The sequence below is a fragment of the Rhinopithecus bieti genome, unplaced genomic scaffold, assembly GCF_001698545.2.
Source record: "Rhinopithecus bieti isolate Rb0 unplaced genomic scaffold, ASM169854v2 scaffold_82390, whole genome shotgun sequence".
Lineage (NCBI taxonomy): Eukaryota > Metazoa > Chordata > Mammalia > Primates > Cercopithecidae > Rhinopithecus > Rhinopithecus bieti.
In genome coordinates this window covers 63,183-81,474 of record NW_016830214.1, presented here as the reverse complement: position 1 = coordinate 81,474, position 18,292 = coordinate 63,183, and the positions used below count along the sequence as shown (strand labels likewise).

General features: G+C 38.8%; 1 protein-coding gene across 3 annotated transcripts in view; it reads left to right on the top strand.

Moving 5' to 3' along the window:
* Nucleotides 1–16,775, top strand: part of VPS36 (vacuolar protein sorting 36 homolog) — a 46,019-nt gene extending 29,244 nt beyond the window's left edge. For all 3 annotated transcript variants that reach the window (XM_017865236.1, XM_017865234.1, XM_017865235.1), the window contains exons 7-14: nt 2,851–2,883; nt 3,003–3,080; nt 4,022–4,156; nt 6,289–6,354; nt 11,876–11,940; nt 12,791–12,875; nt 13,821–13,897; nt 13,991–16,775. In XM_017865236.1, the coding sequence (XP_017720725.1) occupies nt 2,851–2,883; nt 3,003–3,080; nt 4,022–4,156; nt 6,289–6,354; nt 11,876–11,940; nt 12,791–12,875; nt 13,821–13,897; nt 13,991–14,084 (633 nt within the window). In that variant the 3' untranslated portion in view covers nt 14,085–16,775. The remainder of the gene's footprint in view (nt 1–2,850; nt 2,884–3,002; nt 3,081–4,021; nt 4,157–6,288; nt 6,355–11,875; nt 11,941–12,790; nt 12,876–13,820; nt 13,898–13,990) is intronic.
* Nucleotides 16,776–18,292: the final 1,517 nt, after the last annotated feature.

The following is an 18,292-nucleotide window of genomic DNA, read 5'->3' as shown; positions in this document are numbered from 1 at the left end:
GTGCCTGTATGCTTACAGCGCAGTATTGGGGTGGGAGTTACCCGATTTTCCAGGTGTTGTGTGTCTCAGTTCCCCTGGCTAGGAAAACGGATCCCCTTCCCCCTTGCGCTTCCAGGTGAGGCGATGCCTCGCCCTGCTTCAGCTCTCGCTGGTCAGGCTGCAGCAGCTGACCAGCACCGATTGTCCGGCACTCCCTAGTGAGATGACCCCAGTACCTCAGTTGAAAATGCAGAAATCACCGGTCTTCTGTGTCGCTCGCGCTGGGAGTTGGAGACTGGAGCTGTTCCTATTTGGCCATCTTGCTCCGCCCCTCCTCTTCAGTCTAATTTTCTTGGAGTCGCATAGTTCAAAAGATTCTACATAAGCATTGTGCTCCACCATACAGATCATTAATTTATTCAGCAGATCATTAACCATGCAGATCATTAATTTATTCAGCAGATCATTAACCATGCAGATCATTAATTTATTCAGCAGATATTCCTCCCTACTTTGTGCTAGGCCTTGTATCAGAGGCTGGGGATACTGTGGTGATGCACAGACACGGGCAGGCAAAGAGGCATTATCCATGGTGGGAGAAACACCTTGCAAGGAGAACATATAGGATGCAGCAGGGATGTATAACATGATCCCTAACTTCTGTTGAGGTCACGGAGGGCTTGTTAGCAGCAGGAATATGGAAGTCAAAGGCTGAAAGAGGAATAGGCTCTAGCAGATGACCAGCATGGATAAGAAGAACCCAGGAAAAGGGAATGGAATCTGCAAGGCACATTCAAGAATACTGAAATGAAAAATCAAGACTATACTGAGTTACTGACGCTAATAGCCAAAATGATAACTAAAAGTAAGTAAGAAATCATGTTGTAAGTCAGCTTAAGGGGGTACTCCTGGTTTTAAAACAGGTGCTGTTTTTCTCAAATTTGGAGTGGAAATTTGACTATAGGTGTGGTAGAGGGATACAAGGTTCCATAAACTGGCAGACGCAATTATAGAATGGATATGTGCATCTCTTTTGCTTTAATTTTTATTGTAGGTAGTTTCGTTACTCATTTTTTGATAGTTGACTAATTCCAAATTTTATAATAATTATAGAAATACAAGTGAGGAAGCTTTTCTCTGTTTTATAATCACTTAAAATATTTATAGACACTTCTTCTGAGGCACTAAAATATTTACTTTTTTTTATTGCCTATATGTAAGTTTACAGGGCTTATTTATGTATTCTTTGTGGACTCTCAACTTAGCATATTTTTTCTACAACAACATAATAATAATAAATACAGTAATTTACCATATACAATTTAAATGTGTTATCTTTACTAGTTTTCTTTACACAGATAAAAAAAACTATTAATATCTTATATATTAAAAGTAAAAACCTAAGTGCGTAAAATGTGTGTTTTATTTTTGAAAACTAGGTTGGTGTGTGATTTGCCCTCTATTTACATGTTAGAATTGACTTAGTTTCAGAGCTGGTGCCCAGAGTTTCTCACAAAGGGTTTCCTGCATCTGCTGGTTCTAGCTGATAAGAATCCAGTGTTTAAGCCTTTTGTTTATCTAAGGAAATTCCTGTTAGGTGTGTGCACATTCCCCTTTGTTTTCAGTATTAACCGTAGTGAGTTGGCCATAAGAATACGCAACACACTATTCTTTTAGCAAAATCCTTTTGCAGATGGGGGAGGCTTTCCTGCAGATGGGCATAAGCTGGTCAGAGCCACTATTATGTTTCAGACCACCATAAGGACTGATATTTCAGTTAATGACAAGCTGCTTAACTGGTTTTAAAAAATAACATCTGTATGCATCAATTAGATAAGATATTCTGCACTGGGAGTATATTTTCAGTGACTTGAAATAATTTATTATAAATATATTTAAATTCAAAGAGGCCTTCGAAGTAGTTTTTTGCTGTAGCAAATTAAACAGTTGATTCTATGTAGATACATTTAGATGGTATTTGAATGTTTTTCTTTTGTGATATCCACCATATCTACAAGCATAAGGGGTTTGATCATCGGAGCCTGAGACTTACTGTTTCAGTTAAGTCACACCTGTGTTAGAGCCAAAATTATTGTGCCCAGATAACTATTCCTGCAGCTGTGTACTGCCTTTTTCCACCAGGAATGCTTTGTAGTGCTTTTGATTCTTGACTTCCTACTAGAAAATGATTTTAGAAAAAAACCAGTGACAGTGACAGAATTTCTTACTTTTCTCAAATAACAGTAAATAATATTTTCTGAACTACTGTTTATATCACCTTTTGCTTATTTAATCAATAATAATTATTTTCTCTTTGAAAATGTGAAGTTCTTTTGCAGTTTGTTTGGAAAATGTATGTTTTTTTAGCTAAAATGCAATTTTAGAATAAGGTAGATTTATTATTTATATAAATATTTAGTAACAAATTGATATTTGCAAGAAAATTTCAAATTTTTATTTATTTATTTTTATTTTTTTATTTTTTTGAGACGGAATCTCGCTCTGTCCCAGGCTGGAGTGCAGTGGCGCGATCTCAGCTCACTGCAAGCTCCGCCTCCCGGGTTCACACTGTTCTCCTACCTCACCCTCCCGAGTAGCTGGGACTACAGGCGCCTGCCACCACGCCCGGCTGATTTTTTTATATATTTAGTAGAGACGGGGTTTCACCATGTTTGCCAGGATGGTCTTGATCTCCTGACCTCGTAATCTGCCCGTCTCGGCCTCCCAGAGTGCTGGGATTACAGGTGCGAACCATCGCGCCCGGCCGAAAATTTCAAATTTTTATGGGGAAAAAAATAGAGGGTGCTTCATTGCTTTAAGTCATTTTAATTATTTAGATGGATTTCAACAAAAATTCATTTCTCATTTCAGGCCTTTGAAGACCTCAGCAAACTAATGATCAAGGTATATGTCATTTATGCCTATTAAATTCATACCAATTATGATACAGTTTTTGAAATATATTTTGTAAGCAGACATTTTGGGGACAATATTGCTTTTCAGTCTTTACTTTTATTTGACAGGCTAAAGAAATGGTGGAGTTATCAAAATCAATTGCTAATAAAATTAAAGACAAACAAGGTGACATCACAGAAGATGAGGTAAATAAGTTGCTTTTTTTAAGGCATTTGAAACTAGATAACACAAATAATACAGTAAGGTTTTTGTGGTTTACATTGTCTTTCTGAATGTACTGTTTTATTTATTATTTATGTTTTATTATTTATTTGTTTATTTATTTATTTATTTATTAGATGGAGTCTCGCTCAGTCGCCCAGGCTGGAGTGCAGTGGTGTGATCTCGGCTCACTGCAACCTCTGCCTCCCGAGTTCAAGCGATTCTCCTGCCTCAGCGTCCTGAGTAGCTGAGACTACAAGCGTGTGCCACACGCCCGGCTAATTTTTTGTATTTTCAGTAGAGACCGGGTTTCACTGTGTTAGTCAGGATGGTCTTGATCTCCTGACCTCGTGATCTGCCTGCCTTGGCCCCTCAGAGTGCTGAGATTACAGGCGTGAACCACTGTGTCCAGCCTGTTTTATTTCTTTTAGGACTTGAGGATATGTGAAAGTGCCAAAGAAAAGTCAACCATAAAAATTATATTAGTTCTATTAGGATTAAAGGCTATTTCAATGCCTTTTTTTAGAGTGTAGAAAACAGAAATACTGAAATGTCCAAGGAGTGGCTGTCCTAAGTTTGATGTTTGTTTCATTCAGTTTGTCTACAATCTAATCACAGCTATTTTCCTAAGTTTTCAGTTGTACTATTTGGTTGGCATTAAATATAGCAGAGGCGTTTTCTGAATCTCACATCAAACTTGTGAAGTAAACAGAGTATGAGAGACCAGCAGAGAAGTAGGAAGGAGAATAATTAGATGTATGCAGGGAACTCCTGGAAATCTGCTCTCTCATAGTTCACAGCATAGAAACACAGTAGAAGGAATGGGGATATGTAGAAATTATTGAGTGGAATTGAATTTGTCATGGAAGAATTTCAAATATTGAGGTGGAGAGACAATTCTGCATTTTCTCCTTTTTTATTATAGACCATCAGGTTTAAATCCTACTTGCTGAGCATGGGAATAGCTAACCCAGTTACCAGAGAAACCTACGGCTCGGGCACACAGTACCACATGCAACTGGCCAAACAGCTGGCTGGAATATTGCAGGTGCCTTTAGAGGTAAAAATTAAACCTACATTTTTTTTTTAAACTATGTGAAATTAACCGTATATCATCAGAAGTGTTAAAAAGAGCATAACTCCTTTCATGATATGGTTATTGTCAACTGAGGTGGTTTTTTTTTTTCTTTCAGGTGTATTAAATAAGTTCACTGTGCTTATTATTCTTTGTAATTTTCTAATTTGTTTTAATTTTCATTTTGACATCTGTAACTTTCTAAAACTATTTGATATGAAGTTTTCCTTATTTTAAAAGGAAATATATGATCTTTCTCTGAATAGATATATTTCCATACATCTAGTCTTTACTATTTAGTACTATTAATCATTCCATAATACAGATTCATCTTCTAGTCTGATAGTATTCAGGGAATCAAAAGTTTATTAAAGCACTTATATTAAAAAAGATTTCAAACCTCTGCCAAATAGAATAGTATAATGAATCCTCAGCCATCATCCAGCTTCTTCTGTAAACCAGCCTCCACTCAAAATTATATGAAAGCAAATCCCAGACATCACATCACTTTATCTATAAACATTTCAGTATGTAACTCTAATGATAAAGACTCCTTTAAATACAACTATAATCCCATTTCATAATCTAAAAAATTAAAATAATTTCTTAATGTTATCTAATATCTAGTGTTCACATTTTCTTTTCCACCACCGTACCCGGCTAATTTTTTGTATTTTTAGTAGAGATGGGGTTTCACCATGGTCTCGATCTCCTGACCTCGTGATCCGCCCGCCTCAGCCTACCAAAGTGCTACATTTTCTTTTTTTTTTTCTTGAGATAGAGTCTCACTCTTGTCGCCCAATCTGGAGCACAGTGGCACAATCTCAGCTCACTGCAACCTCTGCCTCCCGGGTTCAAGCAATTCTCCTGCCTCAGCCTCCTGAGAGGCTGGGATTACAGGCGCCCACCACCACGCCCGGCTAATTGTTTTATATTTTTAGTAGAGATGGAGTTTCACCATGTTGGCCAGGCTAGTCTCGAACTCCTGACCTCAGCTGATCCCCCCGCCTTGGCCTCCCAAAGTGCTGGGATTACAGGTGTGAGCCACCGAGCCCGCCTAGTATTCACATTTTCCCTTACAGTTGGTCTGTTTCAATCAGGATTCATTGCAGTTTGTTGATTTGTTTCAAAAGTTTGTTTGTTTGTTTTTAATTTCATGGGTTCTTTCTCCGGTCTCTCTTACCTCCCACCCCACAATGTGTTTCCTGAAGAAATTAGTTGTTTAGATTATAGAGTGTGCTTATCCTGTCCTGTGTATTTCCTATAAACTGGTATTTATAAGAAAGGTTTGTTAGGGTTTTTAAAAATTATTATTGCAGGACTATTTCATAGAGGCTATTGTGTACTTCCATCAAGAGATACATAATGTCCGATTGTCTTTTTTTAAATTAAAAAAAAATTTTTTGTGATGTTAACAGCCATTGACAGTCATTACCTAGATCTGTTATTTCATTGGAGGTTGCAAAATGGTAATAGTCTTATTTAATTCTATACTTTTTTCATTTATTGGCTGAAGTAAGTTAAAACTTTTAAATGTATTTTTTGAAACATGGTGTAGAGCCCCTTTTTTCATTTAAGTAAATGTTAAAATGGTAATGAGGCCGGGCATAGTGGCTCATGCCTGTAATCCCAGCACTTTGGGAGGCTAAGGTGAGCAGATCATTTGAGGACAGAAGTTTGAGACCAGCCCAGCCAACATGGTGAAACCCTGTCCCTACTAAAAATACAAAAAAAAATTAGCCAGTCGTGGTGGTGCGTGCCTGTAGTATCAGCTACTCAGGAGGCTGAGGCAGGAGAATTGCTTGAACCCGGAGGCAGAGGTTGCAGTGAGCCAAGGCTGCACCACTGCATTCTGGCCTGGGTGACAGAGAGAAACTCCGTCCCAAAAAAATAAAAATAAAAATAAAAAAATAAAGTGGTAATGAATTAAAATGCAAGTATTGAATCTGAACTGCCTTGTGGTATCTGAATAGGTTCTCCTTTGTATAAATAAAGTTTTTTATAAACTTCTTAAAAATTTTTATGATGTCTGATTTCACTGTGATTATGATTTCTATTAAGAAATGCTAACTGGTGTAATTGTAACATACTTTTTTAAAAATTTCGTATTTTATCAGGAACGAGGGGGAATAATGTCACTCACGGAGGTGTACTGCTTAGTAAACCGAGCTCGAGGAATGGAAGTAAGAATAGAAAATTTAAATATTCTTTTAACTAAATATAGACTTTCTTAATACAAATTCCCAATACAATTTGAGGAAGGGTTGTGAATATCAAAGCTATTTTGAGAAGTGGTACAGTGAAAAGAATACTGCCCTGGGATCTAGGAGGTAGATTCTTTTCTTGATTTTGATAGTGATTTGCTTAGTGACTTAGTGACCATCAGTAGCTTACTTAACATCTCTGAGACTCAGTTTTCCTTCTTCTTCTTTTTTTATTTTATTTTATTTTTTGCTATTCAAAACTTTTTCTATTTTTCTTTATAATTGACGCAATAATTGTACATATTCATGGGGTACTATATGGTGTTTCAGTGCATTTATACATTGCATAATGATAAAATCAGGGTGTATTAGTCCATTTTCACGCTGTTGATAAAGACATACCTGAGACCGGGCAATTTTTAAAGAATTTTTGAAGAAAGACAAAAGACAGAGGTTTAATTGGACTCACAGTTCCACATGGCTGGGGAGGCCTCAGAATCATGGCGGAAGGCAAGGAGGAGCAAGTCACATGTTATGTGGATGGTGGCAGGCAAAGAGAGCTTGTGCAGGCAACTCCTATTTTTAAAACCATCAGATCTCATGAGACACATTCACTAACACCAGAACAGCACAGGAAGGACCCATCCCCATAATTTAATCATCTCCCACCAGGTCCCTCAAACCTATGTTTGGACACAGAACCAAACCATATCACAGGGCAATGAAGATATTCATCACTTTAAACATTTATCATTTCTTTCTGGTAATAACATTAAAAATCCTCTCTTGTCTGTCATATGCAGCCATAAAAAAGAGTGAGATAATTCTTTTGTGGGAACATGGATGGAGCTAGAGGCTATTATCCTTAGCAAACTAGTGCAGGAACAGAAAGCCAAATATCCGTATTCTCACTTATAAGTAGGAGCTAAATGATGAGAGCTTATGAACACAAAGAAGGAACAGTAAACACTGGAATGTACTTGAGGGTAGAGACTAGAGGGAGGGAGAGGAGCAAAACAGATAACTATTGGGTACTGGGCTTAATATTGATGCCTAGGCAATGAAATAATCTGCATAGCAAACCCTAGTGACACGAGTTTATCTGTGTAGCATACTTTCACATGTACCCCCTAATCTAAAATAAACATTTTTCAAAAAACAGAGATAGAATCAACCTAAGTGTCCATCAGTGATGAACGGATAAAGAAAATGTCAGATACATACAAATGGAATACAATTCAGTCATAAAAAAGGAATGAAATCACATCCTTTGCAGCAACATGGAGAAATTGGAAGTCCTTATGTTAAGTGAAGTAAGCCAGACACAGAAAGACAAATATTGCATGTTCTCACTCATGTGGGAGCTAAAAAAGCTAATCTCACTGAAGTAGAGAATAGATGATAGATATCAGAGACTGGGAAAGGTGTATAGGTAGGAGCGGGGAAGAAGAAAGGTTGGTTAATAGGTACATACATATGTTAGAAGGAATAAATTCTAATGTTCAATAGCAGAGTAAGGAGGCAACAACGTATTGTATATTTCAAAGTAGCTAGAAGGCAGGACTTGAAATGTTTCTAAAACATAGACATGATAAATACTTCAGGTAATAGGTACCCCCAAATACCCTGACTTGATCATTACACATTTTAAGCATGTGCATTAATAAAAATAGCCCCTGTACACTATAAATATGTAAGATATTATGTATCAATAAAAAGTACTCGGGTTGGGCATGGTAGTTCACACCTGTAATCCCAACACTTTGGGAGGCTGAGGCTGGCAGATTGTCTGAGGTCAGGAGTTCAAGACCAGTCTGGCCAACATGGTGAAACCCCATCTCTACTAAAAATACAAAAAAATTATATGGGTGTGGTGGCGTGTGCCTGTACTCCCAGCTACTCAGGAGGCTGAGGCAGGAGAATTGCTTGAACCAGGGAGGTAGAGGTTACAGTGAGTCGAGATTGTGCCATTGCACTCTAGCCTGGGGGACAGAGCAAAACTCCATCTCAAAAAAAAAAAAAAAAAGTACTCAGAAACAGAAAAAAAAAGAATACCCTGCATTGTCATTATCTAGTCACTCTGTGTAATATAGCAGCAGAACTCATGCTTCCTGTCTAACTGTAACTTTGTATCTGTTGACCAACCTCTCTCCATCCCCCGCTCCCACCTACCCTCCCCAGCCTCTGATAGCCACTCTTCTCTCTGCTTCTATGAGATCAACTTTTTAAAGATTCTACGTGTAAGTGAGATCAAGTGGTGTTGTCTTGCTATGTCTAGCTTATTTCACTTAACATAATATCCTCTGGGTTCATCCATGTTGCTGCAAATGAAAGGATTTTACTCTGTTTTGTGCTGAATAGTATTTCATTGTATATATGTACCAAATTTTTTTTTTACCTCTAAAATTTTTGTTTTGTTTTGTATTTTTGAGACAGAGTATCACTCCGTAGAGTGCAGTGGCACAACCTCGGCTCACTGAAATCTCTGCCTCCCGGCTTCAAACAACTCTTGTGCTTCAGCTGTTCTCAAGTTGCTGGGATTACAGCCGTGTGCTGTAACCACATCAGGATGTAATGTGTGATGTAAACCACATCAGGAGAATTTTCATACTTTTAGTAGAATCAGGGTTTCCCCATGTTGACCAAACTGGTCTTGAACTCCTGACCGCAGGTGATCTACCCACCTCGGCCTTCCAAACAAAGTGCTGGGATTACAGGCATGAGCCGCCATGCCCGGCCCCCACGTTTCTATTTTTTCTTTTTTATGGATACATAATAGTTGTACATATTTATGGGGTACATGTGAAATTTTGATACGAGCATATGTGTAATGACCAAATCAGAGAAATTAGGGGTCTGTCACCTCCAGTATTTATTATTTCTTTGTTAGGAACATTCCAATTCCACTTTTGTAGTTACTTTGAAATATACAATAGGGCTGGGCGCGGTGGCTTACACCTGTAATCCCAGCACTTTGGGAGGCTGAGGCAGGCAGATTGCCTGAGGTCAGGAGTTCGAGACCACCCTGGCCAACATGGCGAAACCCCGTCTCTACTAAAAATACAAAAATTAACTGGGCTTGGTGGTAGGCACCTGTAATCCCAGCTACTTGGGAGGCTGAGGCAGGAGACTCCCTTAAACTAGGGAGGTGGAGATTGCAGTGAGCCAAGATCACGCCACTGCACTCCAGCCTGGGCGACAGAGCGAGACTGTGTCTCAAAAAATAAATTAATTTAAAAAAAAAGAAATACAATAGATTATTGTTAACTATAGTTGCCCTATTGTACTACTGAATGCTATTATCTTATTCCCCCTTTTTTTTTTGAGACGGAGGCTTACTCTTGTCACCCAGCCTGGAGTGCAGTGGCACAACCTCAGCTCACTGCAACCTCCACCTCCCTGGTTCAAGCAATCCTCCGGCCTCAGTGTCCCAAGTAACTCGGAATTACAGGCGACCGCCACCACGCCTAGTTAATTTTTGTATTTTTAGTAGAGACGGGGTTTCTCGATGTTGGCCAGGCTGGTCTCAAACTCCTGACCCCAGGTGATCCACCCACCTTGGCCTCCCAAAGTGCTGGGATTATAGGCATGGGCCACTGCGTCTGGCCTCTTATTCCTTCTAATTGTATTTTTGCACCCATTAAACCAACCTTCTTTATCCCTCCTTCCCCACTACTCTTCCCACCCTCTAATGGCCATTTTTCTACTCTCTATCTGCATGAAATCAATTTTTTTAACTCCCACATATGAGTGAGAACATGTGATATTTGTCTTTCTGTGCTAGCTTACTTCACTAAACAATGTCTTCCAGTTCCGTCCGTGTTGTTGCAAATGATGTTGACTGTTGTGAAGAGTGCTGCGATAAACATAGGAGTACAGATTTCTCTTTGATATACTCCTTTCCTTTCTTTTGGATATATACCCAGCAGTGGGATTGCTGGATCATGTGATAGTTCTATTTCCAGTTTTTTGAGAAATCACCATAGTGTTTTTCATAGTGGCTGTACTAATTTACCTTCCTACCAACAATGTGTAAGAGTTCCCCTTTCTCCACACCCTTGCCAGCATTTAGGGAGCCAGTTTTCTTACCTTTAATATAAGGGTTTGGACTGAATGAAACTGTTCAGCTCTAATATTTTCTGTTTGTATTGTGATAAATAAAGTTGTTCAGGAAGCCCTTCCTCTGCAATAGTTAACTCTTTTGAATCAACTCAGTTGGAACAAGCTGCCTTGTAGATAATGCAGAAGGAAAGCTCCCCTGCCCCTTTGGCTGGGTATCAGCAGTGGCTATTATTCTTCAGCTGTCCTTGCTCCTTCACGTCCAGATGTCCTTGGCCTCCAAGGTTCTGTCTAGGTATTCTTTGTGCCCTGACAGTCACCTCCATGCAAATGGCTCACCCAGTCCCATGAGTTAAGCCCCTGCTCTGTGTTTTTATCTGATCATAGCTACCATTAGTGAGTACTTACCATCCACTGGACGCTCTGCAAGTGTTACCTCATTTATCCTCCCAATAACTCAAGTGACGTGGCTACTTTTACTGTAGGGGATAATTTGGAGAATAGGAAATTGAAACTTAGAAAGAAGAAATAACTTGAGCAAGGCCACAGTCAGAGACAGTGGTTTGACAGGTATTTGGATCTAGGCTGGACTGGTTCTGGGGCCATCCTGTGGGACTGAAAGCTGTGCTTGTCATCACCACACTATGCTGATTTGTTAAGGCTGCACTGTCCAAAAGGATAGCCACATCATGTGCTGACTGGGGACCTGAAATGTAGTTAATCCAAATCAAGATATGCTGAAAGTGTAAAAATGCACCAGATTTAGAAGCCTTCGTACAAAATAAGGAAATGTTAAATATCTCATTAATAATTTTTTGTATTGATTATATGTTGAATTGGTTCTATGTTCAATCTATTTGGCTAAATAAAATATATGCATTAAAATTAATTTCACGTGTTTCTTTTTACTCTTTTTTTTTTTTTGAGATGGAGTCTTGCTCTGTCGCCCAGGTTAGAATGCATGGTGCAATCTCAGCTCACTGCAAACTCCACCTCCTGGGTTCAAGCAATTCACCTGCCTCAGCCTCTCAAGTAGCTGGGATTACAGGCACCCGCCACTGTGCCTGGCTAATTTTTGTATTTTTAGTAGAGACAGGGTTTCATCATGTTGGCCAGGCCGGTCTCGAATTCCTGACCTTGTGATCCACCTGCCTCAGCCTCCCAAAGTGCTGGGATTACAGATGTGAGCCACTGCACCTGGCCTCTTTTTACTTTTTTAATGTGGCTGCTATGAAATTTACAATGACATATGTGGCATGCATATTTTATTGGGTAGCACAGGTTTAATGAATAGAAGTCTTTGGTTCCTTTGTCAATCTTTTTTGCTTTGTAGTGATTAAATCACCTAAAATTTTTGATAAATGGTAATTTTAAAATTTACTCTTCTGTTTTAGTGATCATTACCATTGTATAGCATTACTGGATTTTTTTTCCCTATTAGTTGCTCTCACCAGAAGATTTAGTGAATGCGTGCAAGATGCTGGAAGCACTGAAATTACCTCTCAGGTAAAGGAACCTCTGCAGGAAGTTTGCCGCCTGCAACCATGATTCTGCATGGGGTAGATGGGAAGGCCCAGCAAAGTTTGTCATCCCTAGTGTCAAGCCAGATTATTGCTTTCTTGAAATTATATTATTTCCTCTTTATCAGGGTTGGGCATGTCCTAACAGGGCTAGGAGTCAGACTCTTTTGGATTTGGGGGAATGAGATAAGAATGTGGGTTCTTCCCATGAGGTCAGAATAACTAGCCCCTCTTCCCTTAGACATTTTGTGTTAGTCTCTGGAGATGTTCAGGTGTGAATATTCTTTTCCTTAGGTTTAAAAAAGTAGCCAGGTGGCCGAGTGTGGTGGCTCACACCTGTAATCCCAGCACTTTGGGAGGCCGAGGCGGGCAGATCACCTGAGGTCAGGAGTTCAAGACCAACCTGACCAACACGGAGAAATCCCGTCTCTCCTAAAAATACAAAATTAGCCGGGCGTGGTGACGCATGTCTGTAATCCCAGCTACTTGGGAGGCTGAGGCGGGAGAATCGCTTGAACCCAGGAGGCGGAGGTTGTGGTGAGCCAAGATCATGCCATTTGCACTCCAGCCTGGGCAACAAGAGCGAAACTCCATCTAAAAAAAAAGCTAGGCATTTTATTTAGCATGTAGATTCTAGTTCATAATTTTATTATCTGTGTATTCATGAGCTGTTTAGGTATGCCATTGCTCCTTGTGTTCGATATGTTTTAAATGTTGTTTTGTTTATTACTGCCCTCATACCTGGGCATAAAAGAAGATATAAAAGATGTGCTGCTTTTCAGCAGTTGGATATCCTAGATAATTCCTGGCTTTGTTCTTGCACCTATGGTTTTCAGGCTCCGTGTGTTTGACAGTGGCGTCATGGTAATTGAGCTTCAGTCTCACAAGGAAGAGGAAATGGTGGCCTCGGCCCTGGAGACAGTATGTGAAGCCAATTTTCTCCAGTCTTTAGAGCTTGCTACGAAGACCCGAAGGCTTACCAACTCAAAAAACAGGATTTGCTTTTGAATTTAACTTTACCGAAAAGTAACATTCACACACCCAAATAAAAACGGTTTATCACTAACAATGAATCAGTATTAACCAAAGTCATACGTTAAGAGCTTTTTGAAACTTCTTGACACTCTTTAACATCTTACATGTAAGGAGAATTAGAATTAGTGAGGTGCTTTCTTTTCTATTAAAACTCAGTGTTGAGAACAGGTTTTTAACGTTATCAGATGTTACAACACAAACTTTTTCTTCCAGTAACACCTACATAAGCAGCTTGATAAAACACCACAAGTTTTATGAAAATAATTGCTTCAAAAATATAAAAAGTGACTGTAGTTTAGATAGATTTTACTGGCCAAACTGCCAGTATTACTCATTAGGATACTTGAAATAGTACTGTCTTCATAGCTTCTATGGTGAGCCTGTATAATTTGAATAACTTCTATTTGTTATCTTCTCATTTTCAACTAGATGAAAACCCCAAGACTACAGATATTTCTACCACATATTTTAAACTAAATCTGTGTGTAAAGTCCCTTCGCTGGAGCATTAATATGTACTCAGAATTTGTTACATATTCTTTTTCAGAGTATCAAATAATTCTTTTTAGGCTTTAGTACAGTGACTTTGTTACATTATGGAGAGCTTGATCTTGATATTTGAGCCTCTAGTATATCTCTTCTGCGTCCTTCAACTTTTGTAGGATTAAGCATTAGTTAAGATTTAGTTATAGTGTGAATGTTCTTTGAATTTTAGTAGGACATTCAGTAAATTATTTCTTGCATATACATTCTGCCTACCATTAGAACCCAGAGTGTTTAAATTAGTGTCCTAAATTAATTACATTTTTTTTCTGCTGTGCGTTTCTATTAGGTTTCAGAAAAGGGATCCCTAACATCGGAAGAGTTTGCTAAGCTTGTGGGAATGTCTGTCCTCCTAGCCAAAGAAAGGTAAGTAAGGTTCTTACCTTTCATTACCATGTATGTTTGTGTTTCTGCATGGACAGATAATTGTGTGGGTTTTTTTGTTTTCTTTTTTTTTAGGTTGCTGCTTGCAGAGAAGATGGGCCATCTTTGCCGTGATGACTCAGTGGAAGGCCTGCGTTTTTACCCAAATTTATTTATGACACAGAGCTAAGGGTTTTGTATTTAAAATCCTTTTTGTCCATATGCTTGCGTCATGTAGAGGTTGTATGACATTGAGCTAAGAGATAAACACCGATCAACTGAGAATTTATTAGAACTTCACAGTGCAATGTAAATCTCTTTTAATTTCTCACTAAATATGGTCCAGGAAATTTATTTAGGATGTGCATAGGAAAATTCAGAAAAGTGAATGCCAATATGAATTTAAAATCATGCTGTACTTGTGCAGAACCCTCAGAGTTTAACTTGAAATATAGTGGATTTTAACTTGATCCTCAAATCTAATCATTTTATAAAGAAGGGAATGTAGTTTTGCAGAGAATAAAAATAGAAGTTGCATGTTCAGACAGGTTAGATTATTTTGATGTGACTGAAATTCACTGATTACACATGACAATGTTGGGACAAAATATACTGCAGCTTGCTATATGAGGCTCCTCCCAGGGGCTTTTAGAAGCAGTCATAGGCATGTCTTCAACGTACCAAATAAAATACCTTTAAAAATGAAATAATTTTATTTGACACATATATTTATATATATTCTATCTAGTTTCTCTTTGTTTTTTTAAGTGATGATTTCATGACTGGCATTTAAAGAATGCAACTGTGTCATTTTGTTTCCAAATGCTGTGGATTTTGAAACTGAACTAGAGAACTGTATAGACATGCCCAGAGTTATGATTACAAATTTAGGAGGTAGACAGCTCAGGAATTCCCTGGGTTTGTTGTGCTGGTGGAAAGGCAGAGGGAGCCTTTAAATGGCTTCACAGGAACCTTAGTGTTCTTCTACCTCAAAGCCACAGACAGGAGATCGAAAGTGGAAAAGTAATGTCTCCTTTTCTTTTCCATAAGGAGTTTCAACACTGAACTATGAAATGTCTATCATATTCCAGCAATATTTTTTCTTTGTTCTTTATACTATAAATTGTGAGGAAAAACTACTTCGGTAAGAAGTGTTACTGAGATAACAACAACTGGCTAATACTGCATGTAGATTGCTTAAGTTTTAAAGTGACTGCCTGACTTCACATGTTATTGCTCTACAGCCTCCAGTATGTTGGCATTATCTCAAACTCAGGGACCCCACAGGACAGGAGATGCCCTTTCTGAAACTGAGTTGGAAGTAAAAGGGTGGTGATGGTTTTGGCCAAGCCTGCGGGAGGGAAAGTATTGTATTGGGAGCACCCTTGGAACCAGGAAGAGGGATACCCAGGTTCACACTCTGGAACCTCTAAGACATTGTCAGTGGGTAAGGTGGAAGGCCACTGCCAGAGGCTGCTGCAGTGCCCTCTGGGAAGTGCCAGGGACCCTCAGCTGCAGACCCAGGGGATCCCAATCCCTTGTCACTGCCTGAAAAGTGGCTAGTGCTGTTTCGTGTCCTCCAGTGTCACAGGAAGGCTGTGCCTGAGACATCCCACTTAGTTTTTGTTTTCCAAATCTGTCACTGACTCTTCATTGTGGTGACGGATCCTCTGGTTCCCCCATTGTTCAGCCTCAGGTTTATTTTGAGGGTAACTCAGTGTCTGACTGCCCAAGACTTTTAGGGGTTAGTTGGACCATTGTGTAAGCTTGTTTATATGTCTCACTTCTTTCTGGGTGGTACTTACTGTCTCACACTGCTCTGGCAAACTTGTACACACAAATACACACACTCTCTCTCTCTCTCTCTCACCCGGGTAAGGCTTTTAAAATTATAAAGATAAATAATCTGTTTCACCAGTTGGAGTGAGTTGCAAGGAGGATTGCTGGAGCTACTCGATCTAGCGCTAATGGTTTGGATTCATTACTGCAAACCTACATAATTTAACATATTTATTTACTTTAGTGTGACAACTGATGAAAAGAAATGGAGCAATCCGAATTGTATAAAATGACTTAAGAAGGAAGAAAAGTGACATATAAATATATTTTGCAAATGCCACATTAATTTAAAAATGAGTATGATTGATTTTATTATTTTTAAAGTAGGCATTAGTCACTGTTTCGAGACCTTTGTATGTATTTGTGTATTTTTATCTTTTTTTCGGGCCATTATTATAAGGTGTGATTTTGGTCCTCTAATGTAGAAGTTATGTTTAAATACAACCAATCAGGCCCTAAGTGCAAAAAAGTTCTGTCTTGGTGCTTATCACTGGCATAATTATTATTTTTTTGTTTTCCTAACTTTGCTCTTAGGAGCATGAACCTCTTTGTAGCTTTATGGTAATACAATATTTCCAGTCATTTACTGTCAAAAAAATTTTTTACATTGTGTTCGTGAAGATTGTGTTTTCAGGGTTAAATGATTGGTATTAATGTATATAGAGTAAAATTATTACAAAATTTAAAATGATTTTCTTGGCATTCTTTTAAATACTCTGAAAATATATGCAAATGATAAGCCTTTAATCATACTAAAGCCAGTTATGTTAAGAATTTTTCCTTTGGATTTTATAATTAAGAGTTGCTTATAAATATTTATGACATTGAGCTGTTACTGTTTTCGTTGTCTTAAAAGAATGGGACATGTCATGAACTGGTTTGGTTTTTTAAAAAATTCTTGATGTGAATTCCACTGTTGCCTAACTATGTATATTCAGATGAATGTACTCTTTCTTGTTCCTTGTTACCAGATTAATCTGAGAGAATGTGGATTCATCTTGTCATCATTCTCATGCTCAAATACTTAAAATGGTTCTTTTGCCCAAAAGTCTCAGAGTCTTCATTTTGGTACAGTGGAGTCACAACTTAGAAGGTGGTTAGGTTTTAAAGACCGTGCCTAAGGACAAAATTGAGCATGCTCAGAATGGTCCTTGAAAATCTCCTAAATTACCAATGAAGTTCTCTTTGTAGTCTTAAAGTTTAAATTCCTGTGGCGTGATACACAGGTATGAATATATTATGCTTATATTAAGTACAAAAATACAAACTGCCTATCAAGATTCTTATAGCATTAATAATTTACATGCATGTGTCTTTTTCCAGTAGGTATGGTTGAATTTATGTAAATTTATTGCTAATCCCATCCCTTACAATCTACAGTATAAGCTGCACAAGGGCAGAGGTTTTTATCTGGTTTGTTCATGGATGTATCTTTTTTTTTTTTTGAGATGGAGTTTCACTCTGTCGCCCAGGCTAGAGTGCAGTGGCCGGATCTCAGCTCACTGCAAGCTCTGCCTCCCGGGTTTACGCCATTCTCCTGCCTCAGCCTCCCGAGTAGCTGGCACTACAGGCTCCCGCCACCTCGCCCGGCTAGTGTTTTGTATTTTTTAGTAGAGACGGGGTTTCACCGGGTTAGCCAGGATGGTCTCGATCTCCTGACCTCGTGATCCGCCCGTCTCGGCCTCCCAAAGTACTGGGATTACAGGCTTGAGCCACCACGCCCAGCCTCATGGATGTATCTTAAGAGCCGAGAACAGGGCCTGGACACAATAAGCATTCAATAAATATTTACTGAATGAATGAACGCCGACCTATATTCCTATTTATAATTTGGCTCCACTTTATCCTACTTTAGCTCCCATTCAATTCAATGAAAAATACATTTTTTGGAACATATAGCAATTTTTTGTGAGCAAATTTTGTTGGGCACTGGTAGTGGGAGAGGATACAAAGATGAATAAGATACAGCTCTGTCCTTAAGAAAAGGGAGACCTAGTTGGGGAAACAGACATGTAAGTGACTTTCACTGAAGATGGAATGAAGTAAGTACCATGGAAGGGGCATATGTACCATGCTGGGGAGGACAGAAGAAGGAGCCCTTAGTCCTGTTGGAGGGCTTTGTAAGACTTTGTGGGAAAGGAAGAACCTGGTAAACTAGGCTCACAAAGACCAAGAGATTGTCAGTAAGTGGAAGGTGTTGGGAAAAGGGAACAGCAGAGGTGTGCCCCTTCCTGCTCTTGGATATTTCCCTTGTCTGTCCAAACCTCCCTTCTTTACTTCTTCCCACTCACCTCCCCTCTCCCACGCCCATCCCCACCAATCTAAATTATACTTTGCTCAATCCTGCCTGCTCCAGAAATGTTTCCAGTACACAGCTGTATTATTTCTAAACTCTATAAGAGTATTGTCTTTTCCATATGCTTGACTATATTTTGTCTTGTTCTCTTAAATGTTGTCTTGATACCATAAGAAAATAGAGAAACTAGGTTTAAGTTCAAAGACTGTCATGTAACATTTCTTTTGAATTCTCACTGACCTAGGTCAGTGACTATACATGGT